General features: G+C 35.8%; 1 protein-coding gene across 1 annotated transcript in view; it reads left to right on the top strand.

Annotated features, from left to right (window-relative positions):
* Positions 1-26103, top strand: part of PDS5B (PDS5 cohesin associated factor B) — a 205615-nt gene that overhangs the window by 88014 nt on the left and 91498 nt on the right. The window contains 4 exon segments of the mRNA XM_078147054.1: positions 2243-2388; positions 10453-10604; positions 12266-12379; positions 24314-24395. Coding sequence (XP_078003180.1) covers positions 2243-2388; positions 10453-10604; positions 12266-12379; positions 24314-24395 — 494 coding nt within the window.

Here is a 26103-nt window from a genome sequence, read left to right as displayed (position 1 = left end):
TTCCCTTCTCCCCCCTATTCAACATTGTTGTTGGTCTTCCAAATAGAAGCATATGTTTATTTTCATGGGTAGCTGAATGAGAGCTACAAATCTTAGAATTCTAGTGGCTTGAAGAATATAAAATTTTTTTTAGAGTCTTCAGCTAGGTTGTCGTTTAACCATTTTTGTTTTAGTTTAAGGTTTTACCAATTTGAAAGCCCAAAGATTTTCCTCCCTTCATACATTTACTACTCCTTTAAAAATTTCTTTCTGTAGTCTATGCTATGTTTGTCATTTCTTGTATTTTCCATTAGGAATAATAGATAAAATCCTTTCTGCGTAATCTTTTAGTATCTTACATTTTCTAATGTTTCTGATTCTCAATGTTTTTCTATTTCTTTTCTATATCCTTTAAAATTTAGGGTTTCTACCTTTTTTTCCTATAATTTCTAATTCTTTTCTGGGACTGTCAGTATTTAATAATTGTTAAGTCTTCATGGACAGTTCACTATTCCTTTTGCTCATGATTTATCCTTTTTTCTATTATTTCTCTTGAACTGAATGTATCTATTTTCCTTCTTTTGTTAAGTAAATTAATATCTAAAACTTAAAAGCTAAAAACTCAGTAGTTGCCTCTTCCCTAATGTAGAGTTCAGCCTTTCATGAATTCTAATTCTTTTTTTTTTTAACCTTGGTTTCATTCTCTTGTGCTTTTTATATTAGATTCCTATCAACCTAATTTGTATTCTTCAGACTTTTCTAGAAGCTTCTTAAATCTGAATGGTTCTTAAAGTCTTTTCATTAATTCTTATTGCAGCAATTTTTACTTTATATTCTCCTGTTTATTTCTTGTCCTAGTGATTTAAATGAACTAACCGTATTTGCCTCCCCCTTGAATTAAAATTAGCAGCTTTTCTTCTCCATAATCAAATTTACACATGGAGTATTTTTTCATGCATTGTTCATTCACATTCTTATTAGCCTGTAAGTACAGATTTTAGTTTATATCAAAGCTCAAAACTACTTAATGTTGAATTAAGCTGGAAAGATCAAGACATTGATAATATGGGACTATTCTGTGGGGCATATAATGTTGTGGGTATGGGTAGGATGGTCTTGATTTATGTACTGGGATGAGCAAAGCTGTCTTTTTGACAGTTGGTCTTGGTATTGGAAAGCAGGGCATTTCAACTCTGGGGACTGTTAGCAAAAAGCAGAAGAAAAAAAGACAGAATGAGTGAGGTTCAGAAGAAGTGGTAAAGAGTGGTCTGATAAGCCAGAGCCCAATTACAAGGAGTTGTTAAGTTGAGTGGGTTGTGAAAATGTAGAAGCACATGATGTAGCCTTCTTTTTACAGAAATATGGTTGTAAAGAGGATTGGAATGGTGTTGAAGGGCCGAGAGAAAGGTTTTTTAAGATTGGGGAGAATAAAGCATCTTTATAAGTCAAATGGGAAGAAGTTATTGGCAGGGGAGAGACTAATGAGAGGGATGATAAGTCAAGAGGACAGGGCTTGGATTTAAGGATCCATATGGTCCTAGAAAAATCTTCTGTTGTGCCTAGAGAAAACAGAAGAGGGAGTAACTCATACAGAGAACTTTTGAGGTCTAGAAGAAAGGACTTGAGGGAGCCACTGTTGAATGGGTTCAATATTTTTGTTGAAGTTAAAGGCTGTCATATGCAGCAACTGTGAGAATCTAGTCTTTTCAAATGCTCAGAGTATCATTGCTGAATTTTTTCATATGCTAATTTAAATTACCTACTTCTATCCACTGTATTAAATTTAATTCATCTTTGACTTTAAGCCCTTCAATTGTATCAATTCACATTTGTAAATCAGTTGCATCTCTCCCTATCTCATTAATTTTTCAAATGCAGTTCTTTTGTTCTGCCATCTCTCCAAAATTAACTGTATTTTCTCCTAAATATCAATCTTTTCACAAAAACCATTACTTTAACATTATAATACCTTCTAACCTCCCTCCTACAAACAAAATAAATATTCTACGAAAGAAATTTACTCTCTCTCCCTTTTATATACAATAGCAGAGGTCAAGAAATAATGGTAGGAAAAAATATACCACCTATCTGCATTAAACTAATATAAATAAACACTTCTTTCAGATTCTGGTGATACAGTTTTTGTTAAAATTTACTAATTCCTTTTTTCCTTTTGAGGCATGTTTTCATTACTTATATGGTTTCTTTAATTAGTTTAAGCTATAAAAATATTAATTCTCATTATAGAAATTTTTTCTTTCAGAATATCTTAAAGTGAGATCACATGATCCTGAAGAGGCCATTAGACATGATGTTATTGTATCTATAGTAACAGCAGCTAAAAAAGATATTCTCCTTGTTAATGATCACTTACTTAATTTTGTGCGAGAGCGAACATTAGACAAACGGGTAAGTAGGCACGAATGATAATTTGTAGTTTGAGCTGCTAAATATTTCAGATTTATGTTTCTACATTTTTTCCCCCTACCTTGATTAGTTTAGTAACACATTTGCTGGCAAGATAGTAATAGGAACTGCACCTGTGATTTTACTGGTATGGGGAATTTCTCATTGAAGAAACTCCCCAGACCTACTGAGCCTGTACATCTTAAGTAACTCACATGCTTTGGTAATTGGAGCGTGGAAATAGGAACAGACAGTACTGTTTGTGTCAGAGACAGGATTTGAACCCAGGCCTTCATAGCTTTAAGGCAGATTCTCTTTCTACTACATAACACTGTCTTTCTGCTGACTTTTTAATGGCATTTTTAATGCGCAAAACAATTTAGTGTCTCATTGTTAAACTTATAAATGGGACTGCTTATAGTAGTGATAAATTTAAGAACTTAAACCATTCTCTCTTATTATTCTCATGTTTTTACTGTATGTGGTAACCATAGTTTTTATGATTTTAAATGTTAATGTTTACAGCTCCTTTGGGGCTCATACTTTATTGCATTTTGTCATCATTCTTTTTCTGCCTCCTGTCAAGATGTAGGTGCCGATATCAATGTTAATGAGACCAATGTATATTTTAGTGAAGTATTGTTTATGATATTGTTGCCATGTAATTATATGCAACAAAAACCCCCCAATCCTAGTAAAGCAACACATGACTAGTAGTAGCTCACTTTATTTAGCCTGGAATCTCTGTCCTTGGAATAGCATATGTGTTTTAATTCAGTACTGAATTATCTAAGTCAACAGGCACTTAGCTCAGTGCCTACCACATAATAAGCACTTAATAAATGCCTGTTGACTTATTGACTCTGTAACGCTGGTATGTGGTTGCTTTCAAGTGAGTCTTCCCCCCTGAGTGACATGGATTACTAATCTGTTATTGTTTTAAATTTATTTGGTGAATCATTGGGTTTAGTGATGTACTCAATATAGGAAAATTAGGAAACAACAGGTAAAAGTATAAAATTTTATCATCACCTTTGGCTGTGTATGTGAGTAATTTGAAACATTCAGTGTATAATCTTCTTTCCAGTTGTGCCAATACCACAATATAGACATTTTCTAGTTGTTGTTTTTTAATATCAGACAGGGATGGCAAGATTAATTAAACAAAATCCAAAGAAAATGAATGTTTCCATCAAACATTTTAGCCAGATCAATCGATAAATAGTTATTAAGTGTCTACAATGTGCTAGACACTATGCTAAGTGCTGGGGATTCAGAAAGAAGTAGAGCACAGTTCTTGACATCAAGTAGTTTACAATGGGGGAGACAGTATGTAAATATATATGTATGTGTATATACACACACACACACACACACACACACACACACACAAAGCAAGCTGTGTGTAGAATAGATAGGGAAAAAATGGATTGATTGAAGTATTAGAATTAAGAGGGATTGGGGAAGGCCTCTTGTAGCAGGTGGGATTTTAATTCCTTTTTATTTTTTTATTTTTAAATTTGGGGGGGGGCGGCTTGGCAGTGAGGTTAAGTGACTTGCCCAGGGTCCAGGTGGGATTTTAGTTAGTACTTAAAGGAAGCCAGTCAGGTTAGTAGTTGGAGTTAAGTAGGGAGAGTGTTTCAGGCCTGGGAGATAGCCAGAGAAAATAACTGGAGCAAGGAGATACAGTGTCTTGTTTATGGAACAGCCAGGAGGCCAATGTCACTGAATCGAAAAGTATGAGTTGAGAAGTAAGGTATAAGAAAACTGGAAAGGTAAGAGAGGGCTGGGTTATTAAGGGCTTCGAATGCCAAACAGAACATTTTGTATTTGATCCAGGAGGCAATAGGAAGCCACTGGATTTATCAAGTGGGAGGTGGGTGTGATGTGATCACTTCAGTGGCTGAATGGAGGATGGGTTGGAGTGGGCAGAGACTTGGGTCAGGCCAGCCCACCAGTGGACTAGTGCAGTAGGACCATGAACCCTGAGAGCCTTGGGAATAGCAGTGTTCCCACTCCTCAGCCTCCAGACCTAATTCTAGCTCAGCCCCCAAAGCAATTATTAAGAGAAGAAATCATGGTAGAGAGGGTGTCCACCTTCTTCATTACCAGCAGGAACAACTTCTGACCAACTGTCATCAACAGTCAGTAGATGCAAAAGCTCTGGGATCAGCAGCACCTCCCGTACCACCAAACTGTTTCTAGACCAACTTTCATACCCATCATCCAGAGTAGCAACTCTTGTGAAGAAGGAGCAGCCATCCCTGTGAACTGCAACCCAGAGGGCAGAAAAGTTAGCCTAGCTGAAGTAGCAAGGCTGCCTGAAAGAGAGACAGGAGGCAACATGTTTTAGGCAAGTCAGACCACCTACTTTGGCCACCATCTTGTCTTAGGCCCTGATGGAGATAGTTCAGGACCCTGAACCAAAGAGCCTTGAGAATTACAGCTCAGTGCTACCAGTCATCCTGGGAAGTAATGCCTCTGGAGATGCAGTCTGACAACTGCTCCTGATACATCATAGCTAATGAAGAGCAGTAAAAGAAAGTTCTTACAACCAAAGTCCTTGGCATAACAAAATGGTGTGATTTTTATCTGTGGAAATGATATTAAAGAAGAATTATCTTATTCTTTGCTGCTGCTCCCTACGTTTCCATCTGACTTTGAATTGAAATCTTCCATATGTGCTGCTCCCCAATTAGAATGTAAACTCTGAGACCAGAGGCTGTCTTACTTTCCTATTTGCATATTGAATGTTTAGCACCATGTAAACTTACTGTAAACAATAAGCTCTTAATGAATACTGTATTCATTTTTTTTTTTAACCATAGAAGTCATTTAGCTTGTCTCCTAATGATTTTGAGAAGCCACTGTAGCTCCTTAGAGGTGAGAATATTAGATCTTTGATCTTGGGTAGAGACAGCTTAACCAAATTTTTTTTAATGAGCAATGTCATGAGGATTTCTTTTACTCTTTACCTAAAAATGGTAGTAGTTTCGTGAAATGTGTAAGAACTTTCTCATTTTACTATCCATCAAACAAGCATTTATTAAGTGTGCCAGGCCCTGAGGTAGGCTTTGGGGGTGGAAAGACCCCAACAAAATTGTTCTTGCTCTTAAAGAACTCACATTCTTTTTTTTTTTCCAAGCTCTTCTGAGCTTTATTTAACATCAGAGAAAGAGGAGATTGTTTGGGGAAATGCCTAGTAGGGTTACTATATATCAACCTTTTTTTACAAAACACCTGACAAAGGCAGTGTCAATGCTTAGATTCAGGGCCGCTGGCCAGCTTCCAACCTTCCAGTTTACCCAACTTCAAAAAGGCAGTGGCGGCACCCACGTATACACATGCTGCTGCCCCACCGGTATAGCTGTGTATTCGAGCTCTGAGGGTGACGCCGTCAGCACAGCCTCCAAAGAAGTAGTTCAGGGGGTCATCTGGTTTTTCCTGAATCTGAGCACTGACACAGGAAGTGATCCCAAATATGGCACCTACGGCAGCCATGAAGAACATAAATTTCCCAGCCCTTAATATTCCCTCCGCAGTTGATTCAGGTGGGAAAAACACAAGGTGATAGGCAGATGCCACCAAGCCCATAACAGCACCCATCTTGGTGGTGACATAGGCCTTGCAGTGGCATTCTATGCCATCAGGGACATCCCAGTATTCCTTCATCAGTACAGATGCCATGATCACCCCTTGTCCTGCTCCAAGGGCAGCTACTCCCAAGAACTCACATTCTAATGAAAGAAACAATATGTAAGTTAATACAAATTACATACAAAATAAATACAAGATAATTTGGGAATATAATATGAGAAGATCAACAAAGTTAGACTCAGATAATAAATATTGGCAGTTTAAATGGTTTTTTTCCAAGACATAGATGAGTGGTCTTTCTGATGATCCTAAGCAAAAAGACCACTCTGAAGATAATTAACAGGTTATGTACCATATACCATAGAGAACAGATTTACAAATTCTATGAAGAACTTGGCAAGAATCTTTCAATCCAAGTTATCATGTAAATTGTTGTTTGTAGGGCAGCTAGGTGGCGTAGTGAATAGAGCACCGGCCCTGAAGTCAGGAGGACCTGAGTTCAAATCCGGTCTCAGACCAAACACTTGACACTTACTAGCTGTGTGACCCTGGGCAAGTCACTTTACCCCAATTGCCTAAAAGCAAAAAACAAAAACAAAAAAAAAACAAATAAATTGTCGTTTGTTGACTTCATTGTGAATTTCTCCGTAGAAGATGTTGAAAATTTTTTTGGAAACTATGGCCCAATATTAAGAAATTCAAGAAGACTAAGACTCATAGACTACTTCAAAGCTCTATATCTGTCACAAAGAGAATTAAAAGACAACATGGTGAGCTCTGAACAAGATAAAAAGAACAAAATTGAAATTTCTGGTTCCCAGTGTAGAAGTTATCAAAATCACTTGACTGCATATTAATAATGGTGGATAATGATAATAATAACTAACTTTTACATATTGCTGTAGGTTTGCAAAACACTTAATACAATATTATCTTATTTGTAACAACCCTGGACACAACTTTAACAACTCTGGAACTCAGGTGCTATTTTCTGCCCATCTTACAGAGTAGGAGAATGAGGCAGCCAGAGATTGAGTGACTTTCTTAAGATAACATGGCTAATAAGTGTCTGTGGCCCTGTTTGAACTCAAATCTTCCTGACTCCAGGTTCAGTGTTCTGTCCTCTATACCACTTAGCTGCTACCAGATTACTATGACCAGATCACTAACTTGTTAAAACAAATGTCAAATTCAACACCGTACTAGAAGACTCAAAATGAAGAGAGATGATGCTGAGATATTTCAGTAGTTTCTTCCAGGAGTATTAAAAAAAAATCTGTTGATGCTGAAAAATGGAAAGTGGATAAAGGAAAAAACAACAAAGAGATTCTTATCATTTCCTGTAAATATTTAATGTAATCACCCAAACAAGGAAGCCAAAACAACCTACAAATCACCTTAGCCAGCAAATATATAACCTCCTTATTGGAGAGATTTAGTAGCTAATGTCAGAATTGCTTTAGAATATAAACTCATTTGTAAATGCAATTTGGAGAATATGGTGGTTCCTCAATTGATAAGTAGTCAAAGGATAGGAATAGGCAGTTTTCCAGTGAAAAAATCAAAACAATTTATGATCATGTAAAAAAATGCTATAAAACTATTGATTAGAGAAATGCAAATTAAACCAACCTTGAGATATCATTTTACAGCAGTTATATTGGCTAAAGTGATAGAATTGGAAAGTTACAAATGTTGGAGGGGATGGGGAAAAATTAGGATCTTAAATAACATTGTTGATGAATCTGTGAGCTGTTGTAACCTTTTGGAGAATTATACCAAACTGCCTGTCCCCTTTGACCCAATCATATCTCTGTTAGGTCTGTTTCTCAAGATGATTGGGGGGAAAGGAAAAGAGCCTGTATATTATAAAACATTTATGGCAGCTCTATTTGTGGTGGCAAAGAATTGGAAATTGCGAAGACACCTGTTAATTGGGGAATGGCTAAACAAATTGTGGTATATGTTTGTGGTGGAATAGTACTCTGCTGTAAGAAATTATAAACTCCAGTTTAGAAAAGCATAGAGAGACCTACATGAAATAATGAAGAGCAAAATGAGCAGAACCAAGAGAACGTTATATACAGTAACATCAGTATTGTTTTAAGAACAAGTTTGAGTGACCAAGTCATTCTGACTGTTACAAATACTCAAATTAACTGCAAAGTTCCTGTGAAGGAAGATGCTGTTTACATCCAGAGAAAGAACTGACACACATGCATTTATGTCTAATGGTAGCCATCTCTAGAGTAGGGAGGGGAGAGGGAAGGGAAAAAAAGACAAAGACGCATGATACTTTGTATATTTAAAAGGAATGGAAAGTTGTGCATGATGGATCTGCAGTTTCAGGTGTAATCCTGTTTTCCTGTTCCACTTTGTTTTGGAAATACTTGTTTTATTTCTTAAGTTGATAATAAAAATGTTTTGAAAAGGTTATTTGCTAAGTTCATAATAAAAAAGAAAATTTTTTAAATTAAAACAAAAAGAAAACCAAACCAAAAAGAAATGGTGGAATGTTGTGATCATTGTTATTACATAGCTTTGGACAGGTAATGAAGATGAACTGTGACTAAGAGGAAGAGCATAGCCTAGACTATATTTAGGGAATTCCATAGATCTTTTAGTAGTCTCAGGTTCCTCTGTGAAAGACATTAATTTTTTAAACAATATTTTCTTAGTTCTTGCTTTATGGTTATAAATCATGGAAAACATTACAATATCTAAAGAATCAAAGTCTGGTTTTCCAAAAGACAATGGAGACCTGCTTACTGGATATAATAGATAGTAACGTATTACCAGTGATAACTTGAGCATAAAAGTGGTATAAAATATAATCCAGATAATTTGTGATTTCATTTCAGTTAAAATTTTAAAATATTAAGTGCTTATTGTGTGCAAGACACTGTGCTGAAAACACATAGAATAAAGGAAAAATCCACTTGACCCCAAAGAATTTATATTGTACTGAGGGATATAATGTACACAAACAAGTGAAGAGGAAATAATAACAAATAATTTAAAAAGTGTTAGAGTATTAATTACAGGGGAGAGTAAGGGAGAGAAGAGCAAAGGTGTTATGTAAAAGAAATCACTGAAGCTGTTATTTGAAAGAAAGAAGCTTGAGATCTTTTGGGACAGAAGTCAAGAAGTAGTGTGTTTCAGAGATGGGAGATCCCTTACACATAGGCATGGAGGTGGAAATGTTATGTATAAGCAACCACTAGCAATTCAGTTTGATTGTAATGGTGTTTAAAGAAGAATAAATGTAAAAGAACTATGAAGGTTGGTAGGAGCTATACTGTACAGCACACAATGGCAAAGTCAGATGTTTGTATTTTATTTTAGAGACTGTAAGTTGCCACTTAAGATTTTTGAGTTGGGGTATCTCATGGTCAGATTTATGTTTGAGAAATTATCAATTTGGTAGTTGTGTGAGGAACATTTTGGAGATAGAGGAGAATGGAAACAGGGAGGCCAATTTGGAAATGGTTGCAGTATTCTAAGACCTGAAAAGAAGATGAACTAGTCATGATTTCAGCATTTTGCACACTGCCTGGCACATTGTAGGTTCTTAATAAATGTTTATTGATGATGATGATGATGATGATGATGATTTATTTAGTAAAGGTAATGAACCCACTTCCCTAAGGTCCTTTTGTAACCTGGGGCAAGTTACTTATCCTCTTGGGCTTGAATTTTCTCTTTGCCAAAATTGAGGGGATTGGGCTAGTTGATTTAAAGGTTCCTTGCAGTACAGAAATCCTCTCATCTCCATTATGGTGCCTCATAGAATTCATGTGATCTCTGGGTTCATAAAGGTTATATCGTGGAAATATTAATTTTGGATAGTTTGTCCCAATTTGGAAAGATTTCAACTATGGTTCCAAGGGTGGATGTTCTAAGGACCAGTCAAGCTAAGTTTAGAAATTTTCGTCATTGAGAAGTTAGCTTCTGAGTGACAGTATTTTCTGTCAGTAGAATACATCTCCCAGGAGATACATTGGTGGGGAGTTATTTATACTATTGAAATTACAGGTGTTTTTGAGGTATTAAACCTTTGTACTTAAACTACTTTTAATTGTCAGGAAAATATAAAGTTATAGATTATGATGCATAAGTTTTGCAAATCAGTTCTACATTATTTGTCACAAATTTTATTCGCATTCTTAATTTTTGCATCTTTAAATCATGGTAGGTATTCAGAAACTTAAAAGGTTCTCCCATTAGAAATATTAAAATTCACGCATAAATTTGTGACAGGCTTTTCATATAGTTGTTTTCTTATAGAGTAAGCATATTCATAAGTATATTTGGTTGTTTAGCAAGTTCATGTATAGTATCTATATGTCAAGATTTTTTTTAATGAAGTGAAAGGAAGATAATTTTTAAAATGATCTCTTCTAAATTTATTTAATAAAAATGAATTATTTTTAAAATAAGACTATGTATATATATATATTTTTTTTTAAGTGGCGAGTAAGAAAAGAAGCCATGATGGGACTTGCCCAAATTTACAAGAAATATTCGTTACAGTCAGAGGCTGGAAAGGAAGCTGCAAAACAAATTTCATGGATCAAGGACAAATTGCTACATATATATTATCAAAACAGTATTGATGACCGGTAGGTTTGAACCATTGGAGCATTATCAGTTTTCTTTTCTGATTCATTATAGAGGTAACTTCAGAATGACTATTGATCTTAATTTCACATGAAAAAATCATATATGTACTTGTGTATAAATTTAAGTTTATTTTTTTAATTTTTGGAGAGAGAAAATCAAAACCAATTAACCAAGTCCAAAGTCTATGAGATTTTAATTTTAATTCCAAATTTTACTTTTCAAAACATGTCTTTGTTAAGGGTTAACTAGAAAGTTGTTATATGGAATAGTGGATAGCAAAGAGTTGAGATTTTCTTCATAGATTTGATAATATGCTTATATTCCAGATTTCTAATGTAGTTTCCCTTGGACTCATAAAATCTGAAGCTAAAAAATGTGTGGAGGAATGAAATAGGGAATCTACCTGGAAGGATTTAAACTGAACTCTTTCAGAAGTATCTAGTTGTAATCTGAGTCTGGAAGTATTCATGTTCTATGCAGTAATCATGTTCTCAACATTCCTAAAATCCTGTGATGGTCTTGCAAGAGATCTGCAAAGAAAAGAGTGAGAACCTTTCTGTCTTAATAGTATCGGATACTGTTCAGATTTAGGACTTCAGAGTAGTCCTACAGGACTACTCTTTTCTATCCATTCCCTCTGTGGTCAGAATCTGGGATTGGATAACCATTGGCCAGTATAGATATTGTTTCAGTATTAAGGAAATAATTTGAAAAAACAACTATAACCTAAAAAGCATTTCTGTAGGCTGTGTTATTTCTTTGTTACTATGGTTGCAGCCTTCCCAACTCTCAGATTAGCATAGAACAAAGGTCATTGTTGAAAAACCTTTCTAATACTGCTGCAATTTCAATAGTGTCCTCTCCATAATGATTTCTCTACAAACCACTTGAGGGCAGGGTATGGTTTTTCTCTTCATTTTAAAAAATAAAATTGTGCCTCATTTCTTAATGGAATAATTGCTGGAAGCAAGAGCATACTTAGTCTCTGTTTTCTTTTAAGTTTTTTTTTGTTATGTTTTGTTTTATAAGGATCTCAGATTTTTAATTTTGATTGTTTTTCCTTTGTCATATGAGATTCAGAAGAGAAAAAAAATCCTTTGGTTTCTAAACATTTAATAAGAAAATACCAACCTATTTGTTGAGAGTTTGTCTTCAAAATCAAGGTTGGGCTGTGCTAATGACAAACTTAAAAAATAATTTTAAACCAGTAATAATAGCCACAAAGAGTTCTGCTAGCAATCTTATTGCTTGTAACAGAAATGGTTGACCTTACTTTAACTTTGAAGTGAGGACCTTTCCTAATTATCAATCTTCTGAGATATGGAAAAGTACCACTTATGGTTAGTTATGTATCGATTGTTTCCGTAACAAGCTTTACAGTTTTTCATATATTTAAAAAAATTGAAGCTCTTATGCATAGATTTTGTAAACTTTTCATGCCACTGCATAGTAATTTTCTCATAGTTTCTAGTATTTTTTTTCACCTATTGCCAGAACTTCACCCATGATGGAAACACATATGAAATAAACTCCGTAATTCCATTGTGTTTATTTATAACTTATTTCACGTATAGCTTCTACCTTTTAAAAATGCCATGTGCAAACTTATGTGACCGTTGCTTTTTTGTCAGTAAAATTTTTTCTCATCATTTCCTTACAGGTTGCTTGTTGAACGCATCTTTGCTCAGTATATGGTTCCTCACAATTTGGAAACAACAGAACGAATGAAATGCTTATATTACCTGTATGCTACGTTGGACTTAAATGCTGTGAAGTAGGTTTCCTGTGACATTCATATTAGTCTTTATCTTTTGCAGTGCAATCACATTTGGTAAAAGGAGCATAGGGAACAAAAATGTTTTAGTTAGAAAATTCAAATTCAGTTAAACAAACATTTATTTGGCAGCTAAGTGGTACGGTGGATAGTGCCCTTGGCTTGGAGTCTGGAAGACTGAATTGAAATTCAGTCTCTGACACTTAATAGCTTTGTGAGCCTGGGCAAGTCACTTAATTTCTGTCTCTCTCAGTTTCCTCAAATCCAAAATAGGTGTAATAATAACATGTGCTTCCCACGGTTGGAGTGAAGATCAAATGAGATAGATCTTGTAAAGCAGCACTTCTTAAATTGTGGGTTCTAGCCCAGGAAAAATTTGGCAACAGCAAAGAGAAGTGCAGTGACCAAAAATTAATTAAAAATCAACGTAATGAATCTGAGGTGCTTTGGGCAGCTTCACTGCAGCCTTGTGCACAGCCTGCCCACTTTGCACTGCACATACCCTTAGGCCACACAACACCAACTAACTCCGAAACTCATAAAGGGGTCTTGAGTGGAAGAAGTTTAAGAACCTTTGGAAAGCACTTTGCAAATCCTAAAGTTCTGTATAAATGATGGTTATTTATTGTTGTTGTTTTTGTGGTTGTTACAACAACAGCATTAACTATGTATCAGGAACTTTGCTAGATATTCAAAGAGAAAAATTAAAACAGTCCTTGCCCTCAAGAAGATTATCATATGCTGTGGATAGGGACTATGTGTGCATGGATAAGTGAATGCAAAATTTATACAAAGCAATTTTGAGATGAGAGGAGGATGCCGTGCTAACAATTGGGGGAATCAAGAAAGTCCTTGTATAGAAAGTAGCATCTGAGCTGAGCCTTGAAATGAAGATAGAGATTCCAAGACATGGAGATGAGGAGAGAGAGTATTCCAGATGTCCAGTAGACTATGTTTAGGGTACAAAATCAATCTGGAATTATAAGTCGGAGCCAGATGTGATATACTTTAAAAGTCAAACAAGAGGAATTTATATTTCATGCCAGAGCCACTGGAGCTTTTTAACTAGTAGATAGACTTGTGCTTTAAAAATATCAATACTACAATTTTGTGGAGAGTGGATTATAGTGGAGAGATACTAAAGATTCTAATTCAGGGGACTGTTGTCCAGATGGGCTGAGGAAGAGGACTGATGACCAGTGCTTAGCACAGTGCCTAGTGCTTAATAGGTGCATAATGAAGGCTTTTTGACTCCATTAGAGAACTAGGGTATGAATAAAAAATAGAGGTGGATATGAGAGAGGTTTTGGAGGTAGAGTAAATAACACTCAGCAATTTATTAGCTATTAGGGCAGGGAGGAGGGAAATGTTGGGTGAGGGGGAAAGGGAATTATTGAAGATAATTGCAAAGTTGCAAACCTCCTTAATTGAAAAGGTGATGATGCCTTTCACAGAAACAAGGAAGTTATTAGGAGGGATGGATTTAGGGAGAAATACAATGAGTTCAGTTTTGGACTTGATGAGTTTTAGTGGTGGAGTTGTCTAGTAGACTGATATTTGGTGATGTAGAACTGTAGCTAAGGAGAAAGAGTAGGGTAGTATATGTATATACATAGACAGGAAGTCTCCTGGTGATAATTAAGCTTGTGGGAGCTAATCGAATCACCAAGAGAAAGAAGAGAAAAAGGCCTAAGAATGAGCTCTGGTTGTACACTCATGCATAGGTAGTCTGACATCAGTGAGGATCTAGCTAAGGAGACTGAGAGAGTTGTGATCACACTGGTTGGTGGAAAACCAAGAGAGAGAAGTGTCATGTAAACTCGGGGAAGAGAAAGTATCTAGTAGAGAGAGAGGAAGGTCAGCGGTGTTAAATGTTGCAGAGACATCATGAGATTGTTTGGTCCCCACTTAGACTGTGATCTTGAAAGCAATGAGTATTATTTGCCTTTCTTTGCATCTTTAGGACTTGGCACAGTGCTTGTCATGTAGAAGGTACTTATTGAATGATTTGTTGGCCTGATTTGAAGCATAATTCCTGGAAAAATAGTATTAGATACATTATTTCAGAAATCATTGTAGAGTGGTGGGAAACTATGGGTAGATGGGAGGTAAGGACATAGAAGCAATAAGTATAGAAGTAGGTATGAGTATAGGTGACTTTTTTTAGACTGTGAAAGGGATACCTATAGGATGATAGCTTATGGGATGGGAGGGGCTAGTGAAGGGCTTTTTTTTTTCTTTGGAAGGGGGAAATCTGGGTATGTTTGTAAGTTTCATTTAAAAATAGTGAATAAAGAAAGATTGAAATGTAGAAAGAGAGAAGAGACTATAAAAATCCTTAGAAGAGAGCAAGGTACAGGAGTTGTTGGCCTTGTCAAGAAGAAAGGCCATTTCCTGAGACTACAAAGGGAAAGAAAATGGAGATTGTTTATGTTGAGGAAATTTCACATATAGAATTGGGAGAAAGGGAACTCACATCTGAATTCCTCCAGTTACTCGATAAAGTGTGAGGTAAGGTTCTTTGCTGATAGGGAGAGGAAACAGGCTGTATAGGTGGCTTGAAGAAAGATTCCATTGTTTCTCCCTTTTTGAAAAATCAGCATTTTAGGCCTTTTATTCTGTGCTCTGCTCTTCTGTTCTCCAGGATTTTTCTATGTCATCAACAGTGTTTCCTTTCACATTTATCAGTTCTTTAAGTTGTACATTTTGGCCAGGCGACTTGATTGTACCAGGGGCAACTAAGTGTTCTCTTATTAGCTTATTACTTGTGTTGTGTGTGTAGATTTTTTTTCACAAAAAAGCTGGACAGTTTACTTTTATTTTATGCAATTTTCATTTATGATTTCTTGAAATGTAGCTCTGAAAAATCAGGCTTTAAAAAAAGCCCATTGTGACTACCCCCCCTTTAAACCCAAGTCACTCTGGCTTTCAATGAATAATAGCTTCCAGCACAAGCCTCTGTTGCTCATTGTTTAGTTTTGATGGCTTAGAATAAGTATGGATAGAGTTGTTTTCTGTTTGGGACAGATCTTCCCCCTTCCAGATTGATATTTTTGTGATAGCAAACTAGATTGTCTTTTACCTCAATTCATACTTAGCCCTTAGTCTTTGAATGGGAATTGCCTCAGATAAAATGAGACCTAGGTAAGATTTTAAATTTAGAAAAGCCAAAGTCATTCACTACACCTTGGGCCATTGCCAGTCATCTTGACTTTTGTCTTGCCACTGAACTTTGATGACCATGAAAGAGAGAGTGAGGGTAACTACTTTGTACAGCTCTGCCTCAGTTAAATCCATTTCACTTGTAAGTCAGGACATCACCCTTGTGATGTCATTGGTCTTCTTCAGGAATGAAGGGCAAACGACAACTGGGGGCAGCTAGGTGGTGCATTGGATAAATCAGTTACCTGTTGAGAAATAGCTATTAGTCTTATGTATTCATGTCTAGTCCCCTAATTTTGTATATCCATCTTTTATCTGGTGTTTTTGGTGCAAAGCTTCTCCCTCACTCCTGTTAGTTTTTTCCCCCTTAATCTAGTTGTGCTGATTTTGTTTTGACAAAAGCTTGTTAATTTTTTAAAATGAAAGTTGTCAATTTCTTCTCTTTGTGTTCACGTCTGGCAGTGGAATCTTTTCAATAGCACTTCATGTATAGATTGTAGAATGGTTTAAAAATTAATTTTTTCCTGAAAGAATCAATGAAGTTGATGAAAGTTTTTCCTTTTTGTGTTGGTGTTAAATTTCCAATGAAATAGCTCTGGTATTTCAGGAAAAAAAAAAAAGAAACATGAGGCTTGAAGATATGCAATAGATGTGGTATTTTTGGCTTTGAAATGCTGAAAGAAAATTTTAGTTAAATTTTTTTCCCAACAACAAATATTCACTTCCTCTCTCTCCTTCCATTGTTAAGAAAGCAAAACAAAACCCCAGTTACAAATATGTATGGTCAAACAAAACAAATTCCAGCATTGGCTACATCCAAACAAAATGTCTGTCTGTCAGAGTTGCATAGATGTTGCATATCAGTCTTTTGGAATCATGGTTGGTCAGTGTGTTGAACAGTGTTCCTAAGACTTTAAAAGTTCTTTGTTTTTCCAACGTCGTATTTATATAAATTGTTCTCATGTTTCTGCTCACTTCATTTTGCCTCAGTTCTTTCCAGTGTGCTACAGGTTTCTGTGGAACCATCCTTTCCATCATTTCTTACAGCAGAATGGTATTCCATCACATTTATATGTCATAATTTGTTTGGCCATTCCGCAAATGATGGGCATCCCTCAGTTTCCAATTCTTTGCCATTACAAAGAGAGCTACTATAAATGTTTTTGTACATGTGGGCCGTTTTCCTCTTTGATCTTTTTGTGGTGTATGTCTAGTAGTGGTATGTGGTATTACTGGGCTAGAAAGTATGGGCAGTTTAATAATTTATTGGACATACATAGTTCCAAATTGCTTTCTAGAATGGTTGGACTAGATCCCATTCCACTAACAGTGCCGTAATGTACCTATTTTCTGATAGCCCCTCCAACATTTGTCATTGTCTTTTTTTTTTTTTAATTTTGGTCAGTTTTGCCAATCTGATTTGTGTGAAGTAGAACGTGAGTCATTTTAATGTACATTTCTCTTATTGATTTTTTTTAACCTTAGGAGAAATTAGTTTAATCAGATTGCTTTTGCTTTTTTCCCAAAATCTCTTTTTTTAATTCAATTTTATGTTCAATATCAAATCCTCTTTCTGTTGTCCCTCTCCCAAATCCATTGAGAAGGCAAGATAAACAGAACCCATTACAAATATGGACAGTCATGCAAAAATGAATGCTTGCATTAGCCATGTTTAAAGGAAAAAAAAGAGAAACTATACTTCCATCTGTACTTTGAGTCCATCATCTCTCTATCCAGAGGTAGAGAGCATGTTTTATCATGAATTCTTTGCATTTTTGGTTTGTCATTGTGTTGGTCAGAGTTGCTAAGTCTTTCATAGTTCATTAACTTTACAATTATTGCTATCTTACAAATTGTGTTCCTGGTTCTGCTCACTTCACTTTGTATCAGCTTATACACGTCTTCCTAGGTTTTTATAAAACTATCTTCTTCATGATTTCTTATGACATAATAATATTCCATAATCTACATATGCCATAACTTCTTTAGCTATTGTTCAAAAGATGGGCTTCCTCTCAGTTTCCAATTCTTTGCCACCGTAAAAAGAGCTGCCATAAATATTTTTGTGTATATGCAGCCTTTTCCTCTTTCTTTGATCTCTTTTTGGGTATAGACCTAGTCGTAATGTTGTTGAATCAAAGGGTATACACAGTGTAATAGCTTTTGGGGCATAATTCCAACTTGCTTTCCAGAATATTTGGACCAGTTCACAGATCCACCAACAGTGCCTGAATGTGCTGTTTTCTCATATCCCCGCTCATGTGTCATCTTCCTTTTTTGTCAACTTAGCCAATCTGATGGATATAAGGTGGTGCCTCAGAGTTATTTAATGTTTCTCTAATTTTTAATGGTTTAGAGATTTTCTTCCATATGGTGATTTCTTCCTCTGAAAAATGCATGTTCATAGCTTTTGATTATTTATTTATTGGGGAATTATTTATTCTTGCAAATTTGAATCAGTCCTCTATCTTAAAGAGGGATCTTTATTAGAGAAATTTGCTGCAAAGATTTTAATCATTTTCCTGCTTCTCCTAATTTTAACTGAATTGGGGATTTTTTATTTAATAAAATTTGACCATTTTGCTTTGTGATCCTCTTTATCCCTAGTTTGGTCACACGCCTTCATCACACATATACACACATATGACATAACAGATAATTTCTTTATCCTTTAATTTCTTTATTGTGTTAATTTCTTAGGCAGTACCTGTTTCAAGCTTATTTTGTTATGTATTGTGAGATGTTGGTGTGTACCTAGTTTCTACTAGATTACTTTGCATCTTTCCAGACAGTGCTTTCCAGTTAGTAGTCACTTCATCATCTTGGTAAGTTGACTTTATATCTTCCCTAAAATATGATAGAAAAACCTGAACACAATACTTAATATATGATTTCAGTAGATTAGTGTAAAATGGAACTATCAGCATCACCTGCTTTTCTGGACATTTTGCTTTTATTAATGTAGCTCTTGGAGAAAAGTATAATTTTAACACCAGTTAGTACTCTTTTAGTAATGTTATATGTAGCTGCACATTATGAAGCATCATCACAGTCCCTGAAATTCCAAAATTTTGTTGCCAAATTGTAAAGATTCGTGGTCAGACTGTAGCACATTACCAAAGATTGTTTTCATGAAAGATGTGATGTAAATGTAATGTATGGTTAAACAAATAAAAGGAGTTGACAATATGATGAAAAAAAAAAAGGATAACAACCTGATTGCTGAACTGGTATCCACAGAATATTAAAAGACTCAGGAAGCAGACCCCAGGGGATTAGATATATCCTTTTTGAAGGACCTGTGGAAGCATATCAATAAGAATTGCACAGATTGTGAAGATAGAGATAGGTTTCAATTTGTACCTTTGAAGAGTCTGCCTGGATGAAGATTGTGGTGGCTTTCTTAAAGGATTGTAAAGATCACAATATTGGCTACTGTGTCACACTGTTGAGCCTACAGTTATTTTTCTCATGAACCAGTGTGTAATCATGCTTCCTCTATCTTGTACTTTGTACGGATGTTATTACACAATTATATGTCTTTGCATTTATCCACATTAAATTTCATACCTATGAGATGTGGCGTGTTATGGTGAATATAGAACTGGTATTGGAATCAAGTAATCCTGGGTTCAAGTTGTACTTCTGATACAAAGGGAAAAAAATATTCTCTGCTTTGAAAGGGCTCACATGCAAATAGGAGAAACATGCAAATAACCATGTACATACATATAAGATAGTCAATGGAAGGTAATGGCCAAGTAGAAGACACTAGTAGCTGGGAAAATGAACAAGTAAAGGTAAAATTTGAGCAAAAGGAAACCAGGAAACAGAAGTGAGGAAGGAGAGCATTCCAAGAATGAGGACTAGTCATTACAAAGGATCAGAGATAGGAGATGGAATGTTGTATGTGAGGAACAGCAAGCAGGCCAGTATTGTTGGATCATAGAGGATGCAGAAAGGTATAAAGTATAAGAAGGCTGGAAAGTAGGAAGAGGCCAGGCTCTAAAGGGCTTTAAAAGTCAAAAGATTTTATATTTGATTTTAGAGGCGATAGTGAGACACTAGAGATAACTGAGGGAGGATGGGAGGAGTGACATGGTCAGACCTGCACTTTGTTTTTTTGGGGGGAGGAGCAATTAGGGTTAAGTGACTTGCCCAGGGTCACACAGCTAGTAAATGTCTGAGGCCGAATTGAAACTTGGGCTCTCCTGACTCTAGGGCTGGTGCTCTATCCACTGTGCCACCTGGCTGTCCCTGGACTTTCACTTTAAAAAGATTTCTTTTGCATTTGAGTTGAGAATCATTGGAGTGGGCTGAGACTTGAGGCAGAGACCAACCAGCAAACTATTAGAGTAATCCAGACATGAGGTGATGAGGGCTTGAACCAGGGTGGTGATTGTATGGGAGAAAAGGGGACATATATGAGAACTGCTTAGAAGGTATAATAAGACTTGGCAACAGATATGTGATGTGACTGCAAGGGAAATCAAGAATGACACAAAAGTTTTGAGACTGGGTGACTGGGAAGGATGGTGGTGCCCTGGACAGAAATAGAAAATGTCAGAAGATAACAGAGAATTGAATTATCTGAGAATTTTATCTGCATAGAGATGATAATTGAACCCATGAGAGCTCTTGAGATCTTGAAGGGAGAATATACAGGGGAAGAGAAGATATCCGTGACAGAATTTTGGGGGACACGAAAGGGAAGTGGGTGAGATCTGGGTGAAGATCCTCCAAAGGAGACTCAATGAGAAGGAGCAATCAGAAAGGTAAAAGGAGAACCAGGAGAAAGCAGTGTTGTGAACATTTAGAGAGAAGACTAGCATCAAGAAAAGGGTAATTCTAAGTGTCAAAGACTTGAAATTTCAAAGAAGATGAGGATTGAGAGAAAGCTATTAGACTTGTCAATTAACAGCATCAGTAACTTGGGAGAGCAGTTTCAGTTGTGTGACGAAGTCAGAAACTTGAGTACAAAAAATTAGGAGGAGAATAAGAGAAAAGGAAATGCAGACACTGATTGCAGTCAGCCTTCTTAAGGAGTTTAGCCATGAAAGGGAGGAGAGATATAGGATGATAGCTAGCAGGGATGGATGGATCAAGTGAGAGTTTCTTCAGAAAGAGAGAAACATGGGTATGTTTGTAAGCAGGAAGGAAGGTGTCACTAGATAGGGAGAGATTGAAGATTAGTAAGAGAGTGGGGGTGATTTAGGGGCCAGTTTGCTAGTAAAGAAGTAAAGAGAGGATGGAGTTGGTTCACCTGCTCATATGGAGTGGTTAGCCTTAGCAAGGATAGGGGCTGTCTCCTCATGTGAGGAAAGGATGGCTGAAGACATTTGAATAGGGTGAGATGAGGGGGAAAAAGAATGCATTTGGCAAATGGCCTTTTTTCCCCCCAGTAAAACGTGATATATTCATTAGATGACTTGTGTGATGGGAGAGAGTAACATGGAAAGCTTGAGGAGAGATGAAAAGTTTGGAAAAGATACCCCAGTGAGTGAGATAGTGAATTGATTTGGATGTGCAAAATAATTGCCTTGCTGCAGTGAAGGTGCAGTGAAGATTATATAACAAATGTATGGTCCCAGTCAGCATGATTTTGTGATTTTTGCCATCTAGGTTTAGCAGCGTGTATACCCATATAGAAGTGAAGGCTGTTTGTTGGTGGGAGTCATTGAAGGTTGAGACTTAGCAAGACATGGTCAGCGTAGGATAAAGAGACAAGAGTCGGGAGTATCGAAGATGGTATGTAGTTGAACACCAAAGGTCAAATTATGAAAGAGAGGAGAATGTAGACACTGTAGATGTGATGGCCTGAGAAAGAACTGAGGGGTAAAAGGATTGATGGTTGTGGTGAATTCAAAAACCAGGGTTGTGTTGTAAGACAGAAGGGAAAAAAATAATGAAGTCTGATGATCATTCTCCTTTGTAGTGAAACCTAATGCAGAATAGGTATTTCTGCCTTCTCGTAACCATCATCATCCTTTCCAGTTCAACTAGTGATGCTCTATTTTTTGTTTTCCTTAGCATTCATTGTATGACAGTTCTCTTTCTTGTATTTGTCTTCGTTTATCTCCTTTTGTTTTTATATTTTAAAATCTGATTTTTAAAATCATGAGTTTATGTCTACATTTGTCTTTTTATCTTTATCTTTTTAAACAGCTTCTCTTTTTTTCCCTCATCAAACTCGTTTGTATTGTCAACACTTAATTTTTAAGAGCTTCTAATTTCTGTTAAGCATATCTTCGCTGTGGACAGTTTTATCATGGGATTCTAGTTATCCTTTCTTCGACATTGAAGTTCTTCTCCCTTAAGTTTATGATGCACACTTGAACTTGCCTTCTGTTTCTTTCCTTATGTGTCATAAATTCTAAGATTTCATGATCATGCCTGCCCTATTACTTTGATCACTGATCCCTTGTTTGGTAAAATCTCATTCATAATACTTAGCTCTCCTCGTGGTACAATGATGTGGAAAATTCAGAATGGGAATGGAAGACAATCCAAGTATTTGTGTATATATGTGGTTGTGGAAGGCAAGAGAGATTTTTTAAAATGTACTTGAGTATGTGGAACTCTTAACATTTGAGGTATTCATATGGCTTAAGAATTTCTAAAATATATAACTCAAGAAATAGAAGTATGCCATTTTCTCCCACTTTCTTTGTTCACTTCTCTTACTCCCACTTCCATGGTTTTAATGGTGTCTATCAGAGGTATCAAACTCAGGATGAGATGACAATATACAGCCTGCAGAGCTCCCCATTATGGCCTGAACCAGATCAAAATGAAATTGGGAACTGTTTATCAATTTAAATAAAAATACAATAAAACATAGATAATTAGTTTGTGATTTTCTAAGTCAGTATTTGAGTTTGACACCACTGGTCTATATTGCTTTTTATACTCATGAAATATCTCCCCTGCCACCCCCACTCTCCTCCCTGCCCCCCAACTTAAAAAAATAAACAACCAACAAAACAGCCTGGTGTAGTGGAAATGCCTGTTGTTCTGGAATCCAAACACATGGTTTCACATCTTACCTCTTAGGCTTACTACCTGTATGAGCTTGGGCAAGTCACTAACCTCTCTGGTCCTCATTATCCTCATTTATAAAATGAAGAAGTTGAACAAGGGATCCTAAGATCCCTGCCAGCTGAAATCTGTGATCCCTTTGGTCTTCCCTTGCCTATGCTTGTGCAGCAAATTTAAGCAGATAAGTAATGCTTTTTGCTTGGAACATTTTTCTCTTCTAGTCCAGTGCTGTTGAACTCAAATAGAGAAGGATCTCTGCAGTTCTGACATGTAGGCCATGACACCTCTGCTCTAGATGTTATGTAAATCAGTTACTCTCAGATAAGCAGTAATTCCTAGAATGTATTCTATCCATCGTCATTCTCATAAAGGGGCTCTTTGGTATCTCAAGTTGCCCAGGAATTTCTCAGTCATGCTTCTAAAGTGCCACATTCTGCAACTTTTATGAGAAAAATAATTATGTTTTTTAAAAGGATCAGACTTTTTTTTTTTTAGGCAAGGACAATTTACAAGCAATGCACCTGTAAAAGAGGATCTTAGTATATACAGTAGATCTGTATCAGAATATTTTCATTTATGTAATTCAGTATTTTCCCTAAGATTGTTAAATTCAGAGGTGCTTCATCTTTATTGATAGTTGATTTTCAGTTGATAGTATATCATGATATTTAAAGGTTATCAGTGTTCCTGGGTTTTTAAATGTATTAGAGTAGCTTATGATTTAAAGGAGTCTTTCGTGGTTCATTAAAAAAACAAAGAATTATTTTATAATGTAAAAAATAATTCTTATGTTGTTTTATAATTTGTTTTTGCCCGTATTTTAATATTCAGTCCTAACTAGTCTCTAAAATCATTCAAATTATGCATATGTTGTTGTTGTTCAGTCATTTCAGTCTTGTCTCTGATCCCATTTAGGGTTTTCTTGGCAAAGGTACTTGGCAAAAGTGATTTGCCATTTCCTTCTCCAGCTCATTTTACAGATGAGGAACTGAGATAAACAGGATCAAGTGACTTGCCCAGAGTCATACAGCTGATTAAGTGTCTTACACCAGATTTGAATTCAGGAAAATGAGTCTTCCTGATTCCAGGCCAGGCACTCTAGCTACTGTATACCACCTAGCTACCTCAGCTATGCATATACACACATATATATGTGCACATACTTTATATATATACATAGATACCTGTACACATATGAATGTGAGAAAAATGAGCCAAAAATTATTGGTAAAATGTTTTGCCTGACTTCTAATTCTAGGATTTTGCATTTGGTTAATTAAAGGATGTAGCAGTTGTGTGATGTTTGGTGTTTTTTTTGTTGTTTTGTTTTTGTTTTTTTTTTTTTTTTACTATGTTGGTTGGTTGTTTTTTTTCCATGTTTACAAAGTCTCATTTCCTCTTCAAGTTGGTATTATTACCTTTGTCCCCTAATCATAGCTTCTGTAGCTTAATATTGTTTCAATTAAATCACTGTTAGGATATTGTCTTAAGCAGTTATTCATCATGCAGTTGCTAATCCTTTTTATAACAGTTGTATAGGAATGATTAGCTGGAAATTGGCCATAGTTTAAAAAATAAACAAATTCTTAGTGGTGGCGATAAAATATGTACATATAAATTTGGAGTTATTAGGAATTATGAATGCTGTATAATATTTGAAACATATTAATATTGTTAGAGTATTATTAAGGTAGTTCTTTTGGGGGTTTATATTTCTCTGTTGATATTTTTCAGAGCATTGAATGAAATGTGGAAATGTCAAAACCTTCTCCGGCATCAAGTAAAGGATTTGCTAGATTTAATCAAACAACCCAAAGTAAGTGGTTTTTTTTTTTATTTTTATTGCTTAAATTATTTTTGGTATTGAATTAGTGCATTGTTTTCTCAGTTTAAACATGGCATTAGGGATAGAGGGCCAGAGTTGCAGTCAGGAAGACATGCATGCTTGTCTTGCTCGTTTGCTGACCCTGGACAGTCCACTTAATCTTTTATTGTTACAGGCAGATTTCTAAGACTGTCGAGTTACAGATAAATTGTGACTCTTCATTAGTAGAGGGAGTTTTCAATTTAGGAGTTCCCTAGACTGATTAAATCATTGTTCTAGACCAGTGGTGGGGAAATTTCGGCCTCGAGGCCACATGTGGCCTTCTAGGTCCTTGAATGCAGCCTTTTGACTGAGTCCAAGTTTTACAGAACAAATCCTTTTATTAAGGGCATTTGTTCTGTGAGGTTTGGATTCAATCAAAAAGCTGCACTTGAGGACCTAGAGTGCCATGTGTGACCTCGAGACTTTACCACCAACAGCTCTTCCTCCAGTAGACATACACATACACATATGTACACACACACACACACACACAGAGTACACACAGAAACAGAAAAATTTGCTTAGTCTTTCTTGTTTTACATAGTGTAGTACTAGGTATTTCTTGTGACATAAGACATGTCTCTTCTTTTAAGATTTTTACATTTTAAGGCATCAAAAAAGTCTAAACCATCATTTTATTCTGAACTTATCAAAGGCCCAAAAAATATAAGCATTTCCATATATAAAGTGGAACAAAAAAAGAGAGTTGTATATAAATCTCTCTTTTCTATGACTAGCTTAGAAAAACAGTATGTAAGAAATTCATCACATTGCCTTTTTGAAAAAGGCATAGTAGTATCATCTTGCTTTAGGTAAAAGAATGGGTTTGAGGAGAAGGGGAATGGGGTTATTGGAGAGAGAAAAACTGACTATAAAATGAAATCATTTCATCTGCAGTCCTGTGTTCTGTGGCTGTGCTTACTAATCTTGTCCCAGTACTTTCTCTGCACCTAGTTCTTGAGTGTCTGCTGTCACTCCTCATGAAAAGACAGGTGCATTGATTATAAAAGCAGACAGGAATGGACTGATGCAGAATGAAGTGAACAACCAGCAGAATAATTTTTATAATGACAACAATATCGTAAAAATAAAGAACTTAAAAGATTTAAGAACTTTTATCAGCATAATGAACAACCATGAATCCAATAGACTTACTAGTCCATGAAACATATTTTCATCATCATCATCATCCTTATCATCCTTTCCTCTGCTCTTAGGAAAGCATCTCTACAAGTAGTCTTATTTACATTTTTTGCCATTTTGGATATGTGATGGAACAAATTCTTTCACTCATACTGCATACTTTACTCAGCATCGGTTTATGTAAATCTTTCCATCTTTCTATGTATTAGTCACATTCACAATTTCTTATACCACAGCAGTATTTCATTACATTAATGTGCCACAATTTTTTTTAGCCATTCTCCAGTTGACAGACATCTACTTTGTTTCCAATATTTTGCTATCAAAAAAAAATGCTGCAATAAATGTTTTGATATATAAAAAGACTTTTTTTTCTTGTCAGTGGCTTCCTTGTGATATAAGCCAGGCAATGAAATCTCTAAATTGGTATAGCCTTTTTATTTGCTTTATTCGCGTAATTCCAAATAGCTTTCCAAAATGGTTATACTAATTCATGGCTCTACTAACAATCCAA

This window comes from Phascolarctos cinereus, unplaced genomic scaffold, assembly GCF_003287225.1.
Source record: "Phascolarctos cinereus isolate Bilbo 61053 unplaced genomic scaffold, phaCin_HiC Scaffold_726;HRSCAF=1367, whole genome shotgun sequence".
NCBI lineage: Eukaryota > Metazoa > Chordata > Mammalia > Diprotodontia > Phascolarctidae > Phascolarctos > Phascolarctos cinereus.
The sequence above is the reverse complement of the archived record's forward strand: the minus strand, read 5'-3'. Positions and strand labels throughout refer to the sequence as shown.